Here is a 5,000-nt window from a genome sequence, read left to right on the forward strand (position 1 = left end):
GGTGCGGATGGAGTTGGAAGAAACATGCTAAATAGTACCTGAATTACTTCCTCATACTCCCTACTTTCCATTGACAGTGAATTTAAAGTGTGAAAAAGCACATATTTCTGAAAGGCTTTGCTCTATTGTGGCTAGTCAGATTTTTGGTTTAATCACTAAGCTTCAAAAACTGATGCCAGGATGATATGCACATAAATGCCATGAGCACTGTGAGTTTGATTTATTCATTTAACTCGCACATAGATGGCTCCACAAGAGCTTAGTCACAAGCAATAAGTTACTAGCCTTGCATGATTTTACCTGTTTACCATTTTCCTCTCTTTCTCTCTCTCTCTCTCTCTCTCTCTCTCTCTCTCTCTCTCTCTCTCTCTCTCTCTCTCTCTCTCTCTCTCTCTCTCTCTCTCTCTCTCTCTCATTTATTTAGATTACATTTTTTGTAACAGCCAACGGAGACAGAAAGCAACAAGGAAAATCGGCGTGTCGACTCCCGAGAGCGCAGCGGATCTCGGCCAAGGGGAGGTGGACCACCCAGGTTTAGAGGGCGAGGTGGAGGCAGTGGCCGTGGTGGCCGTGACAGGTAGGATTTTTTTTATTTTTTTATTTATTTTCATTTATTTATTTATTTTTTTATTTGTTGTTGCAGGCAGGATGTATGACGATGTCTAATTAGATTAAATTTTGTTTATTGTACAGAAGGGTAGCATACTATTAATAGGAAAAGCAGATAGTTTAACCTATTAATACTTGGTTTATGCATTGTCCAATTGGTTTTGTTTTATAGATTTTATTATACAAAATTTGATAATGGCCCTTCATTATTAAATTCATCAAGGAAACAAGTTTTCCCCATCCCTTGATATTTTCTTAGTTCTTGTAATTAACGATTTTAATGATAGTATCATTACTATTGTCAATGTTTTAAACCTTTTGCTTCATGATGCCATGTATGTCATACCATGCCAATAATGGCTATCTTGCTAAGGATACACAAGTCATACCACCATTATCTTGATCAGATATCTTGTTCTGGATTCGTGCCCAAACCAAGCATTTTCAAACGGCCTACAGAGGAAGCTTGCTACAGTGTCATGATGTCACAAGTATAAATGAAAGGCCATTATGGCTGACAGAAATGAGGGATTTCGATGATGATATGAATTACCAAGCTGTGGACGTATCTGTGCCAACCAGAAGCATCAACTGAGTTATATTGATAGCTATATTTTTCTGTAGATGAATTCTCGCTACTTCTTATTGTATTATGGCCATCCTGGGAATGTATGAAGAGCATTTTTATTGGCCTTTTTTTATTTTTATTCTAAACTCTGTATGGAAGAAATCTCTAATAGCACATATGAACTGATGCCTTAAAATGTGTTGTTAATATTTTTCTAGTTATTCATATCTTTTTCTATATGATGTAATAGATAAGGTGTCTACCACGTGACTGGTGTCTAGATCTCATTGGGGAGTATGTGTGGGTGTGAGTTCCCACAGGTATGGCAATAAGTTGGATATGAAGTTGGAGATCAACAGGGGAGCTGGTGAGGCTCCCTGGTGGCTGCTGCTTATCTGTGGTGCTGTTGGATGATCTTGAGACGATGCTTGATCTTGTTCTGGATTCTGCAGCTTAAGTACATGGGAACTGTGTAAGGGAACAGGGAAGGAGGGGAGCCTGTGGTCCAATCAGAGGGCCATGAGGTGTCCGGGTGTGCCTGTCAGGTCTTGGCAATGAGTCGCGAGAAGTGCCTGCTGGTGAGTGAGTGAGAAGTATAAAAGGTGATAAAGAGCCTTCTATATGGTTTGTTTGAATTATTGGTTGCGGCTAGTGATACACTGATGTGGCTGTCCTCTTTATTGATTAAGAGTAACACGCACTTGTTATTACACGAGAATAACGATGTAAGAACAGGATATCTGGCAGTGTTGAGTAAAGAGTGGAGCAGCTATGATTAAAACTCTACGAGGTGGCTTGCGCCACGTGGTGTCCCCAAGCCACATGTAGTCTTCTATAGTCTTCTATAGTATACTATATCAAGACTGTGGACCTGGTGGACCCAACCTGGGCTTTGGCTCATGATTGCTACAGTACTCCCACTCTGGTGAGTGAGCAAAGTGTATGAGTGAAATACCAATGTCCGTATTACTCCATGGGTCACCAGAGTTGTAGATGAGGTGTCTACCACATGACTGGTGTCAATATCTCTTTGGGGAGTGTTTGTGTGGATGTGAGGTATGGCTGAGTGTTAGATATGAAGTTGGAGATCAGCGGCGGAGCCAGTCAGGCTCCACAGTGGCTGCTGCTTAGTTTTGGTACGGCTGGATGATCTTGAGATGATGCTTGATCTCATTCCGGATTCTGCAGCTTAAGCACTTGGGAACTGTGTAAGTGAACAGGGAACAAGGGGAGCCTGTGGTCGAATCAGAGAGGTATGAGATGTCCAGGTGAGTCACAAGAAGCGCCTGCCGGTGAGTGAGGACAAGGCTGTGAACCTGACGGACCCAACCTAGGCAACTATGCCGAGCTGCAGGTTGCTACAAAGATATGCAAAAGATTTTTTGAAATTCTTATTTCCTTTATCTTCATTAAATACTAAATCTCATTCTTAGATTCACTATTATTACTAATATCATCCAGTTAGTTCCTTTAAACTATTACTCCTGTCATCCATTACGAATGAGAAAAAGTCTTTACATATTGCAATTGTTTATTTACTTTGAAAGCAAGTTGTATGTTAGGACTGTTTGTGACAAATTTTGCAAGAAGCAGCAAACCGAACAGTAACTGTTTCTCATCAGAAATGTGCCTTTGTGTCTGATCACTCGATGTAAATATTTAAACTCTCTCTCTCTCTCTCTCTCTCTCTCTCTCTCTCTCTCTCTCTCTCTCTCTCTCTCTCTCTCTCTCTCTCTCTCTCTCTCTCTCTCTCTCTCTCTCTCTCTCTCTTTTCATCTTCTTCTTCTTCTTCTTTTGCTTAAAACCATGTTATTACTTATGCAATGTCTTTTTAATGATGTTGCAATTTGTAAAGTGAAAAGTTTTGATTTTTGGTACTGATGAAATCTTTATTTGTTTATTTTTCTGATAAGATTGAGATGGAAAATTTCCTTTCTTGAAAATTCAATCTTGGATATTGAAAATGATTAAAAAAAACAAAAAAAACAGTACAGCTCATGGTAATAAATGAAGGATATCACTGAATTTTTTTTCATTGAATTTAGTAATTTGTTGTGATGTGAGTAAGCCAGACAAAATGGTGGGCAAAAGAAATAAATACAATTTTATTTTTGTTTAAGTTAGTTCATCAAATGAGACCAAACTTGATATGTAACATTTATAATGATACCAGTCAGGAAGAAAAGTAATAAATCTAGTTCCCATATTAAGGGTACCCCAGATTATGTGGTGACTGTCCTCTTTAAACATAACTTAATGCGTTTCAGTGAAAGCTGGGATGGCCCTGGCCGTGGTGAAGGGTCAAGGCGAGGCAGGATGACCAACGGAACTCCCATGGCAAGAGGACGAGGTGGACGCGGTCGAGGGAATTCCATGGGCCCACGTACATTCCAGAACAGACAGGCTCCTGGGTTCCCTGATTCCATAGACACCTGGGGACCTCTTACAGATGAAAAGCCCAATCATCAAAACAATCTCAAGATTGGTAAGTAGTGTCATGGAAAATACTAAATCAGTAATGCATGCACATACATGTCATCCACGGCACCATCGGGCTAATGCCATCCATAACTCAGCATGAGTGAATTAAAGGATTTGTGCATTTCTGGAACAATAATTGCTTAGTATATACATCAAATTTTTGCTCTCTCCATAGAATATTGAATGTGGCCCATGTTCAGTTTTCTGAATAGTTATAAATACTATTATTATAAGTGTAACATCTTTCAGACAATTGGGATGACGAACCAACTCCTGGTACAGATGATTGGGACAGTGAGTGGACGGGGTCATTAGATCAGACTACAGTGTTTGGACCTTCTGGTGGTACTAGTGCTACAACTGTGGCACCCCCATTGGCAGAGAACATGGCTGATCCAATGGCAGTGGGCAATCCAGCAGTAGCCCCAACTGCATGCTCAGCTGTGGGCTCTACTGTTGGGCAGTCTGTAAGCCCAGCTGTTTCTCTGGCACCCAGCCAAGCCTATACCCCAAACCCACCTCAAACCTATCAACCTCCACAGGTGTCCAACTACTCTACAGCCAGTGTCTCTACTTATTCCTCATCCACAGCCTCCACGGCTTCTATCACTCAACCCCAGACTATGGACTTGGCTGCCCTTCTTCAAAAGGCAGCCCCACAGTCTACCCTGACTGGTCTAGTTTCCTCTGCACAGTTAGGTGGGAATAGCAATACCAACAGTGGAGGTGGTGGTGGTGGAAGTAGGGGAGGTGGGGCCTCCCTTGTACCCCCAGCACCAGGACTGAGTGTTGGAGGCCAGCATGGGATATTAGGTGGGCTCAGCACCAATGTTGGTGAATCTTTGAAGGCTGGAGGTCTTGTGGGAACAGTGGGTGTGTCAGTCACTTCTCCATCACCGGCATCCTCAACACCGGCACCATATGCCACACCAACAGCCCAACTTCAAGCAGCCATCTTCTCAAGCTCTGGTACAAAACTTTTTTCTTGTTTCTTTTCCTTTTTTATCCTTTTCTTTGGTAAAGATGAAATAATATTTAAAGGCATCATCATTATTTTCATTATCATCATGGATTAATTATTATAATTTTTGATTTATTTAATTTTGTAACTTTTTATTTATTCATTTTTTTAGTCCCTGCTTGCATTCCTCTTCAAAATAATCTTAAATTAATGTTATGTATATAATGTATTAATTTGTCTCGTTTATTAATGTAAAGAGAAATGGTAAAGTTTATCAACCAATTTCATTAACAGGTCTGCACAGTGGGGTTACAAGCAGCCTAGCAAGCAGCATAAGCAACAACAGCAATGTAATTAATAAAGCAGTTAGTCTGTCTTCTG

The 5,000-nt window shown here is 40.7% G+C and overlaps 1 protein-coding gene across 17 annotated transcripts in view; it reads left to right on the forward strand.

Moving 5' to 3' along the window:
- The window catches only part of lig (ubiquitin-associated protein-like lingerer), a 43,792-nt gene that overhangs the window by 24,489 nt on the left and 14,303 nt on the right, over positions 1-5,000 (forward strand). For all 17 annotated transcript variants that reach the window (XM_070124317.1, XM_070124322.1, XM_070124325.1 and 14 more), the window contains exons 4-7: positions 444-577; positions 3,445-3,662; positions 3,908-4,627; positions 4,914-5,000. The exon at positions 4,914-5,000 is cut by the window's right edge and continues 62 nt beyond it. In XM_070124317.1, the coding sequence (XP_069980418.1) occupies positions 444-577; positions 3,445-3,662; positions 3,908-4,627; positions 4,914-5,000 (1,159 nt within the window). The remainder of the gene's footprint in view (positions 1-443; positions 578-3,444; positions 3,663-3,907; positions 4,628-4,913) is intronic.

This window comes from Penaeus vannamei, chromosome 8 (genome assembly GCF_042767895.1).
Source record: "Penaeus vannamei isolate JL-2024 chromosome 8, ASM4276789v1, whole genome shotgun sequence".
In the NCBI taxonomy this organism is placed as follows: Eukaryota; Metazoa; Arthropoda; class Malacostraca; order Decapoda; family Penaeidae; genus Penaeus; species Penaeus vannamei.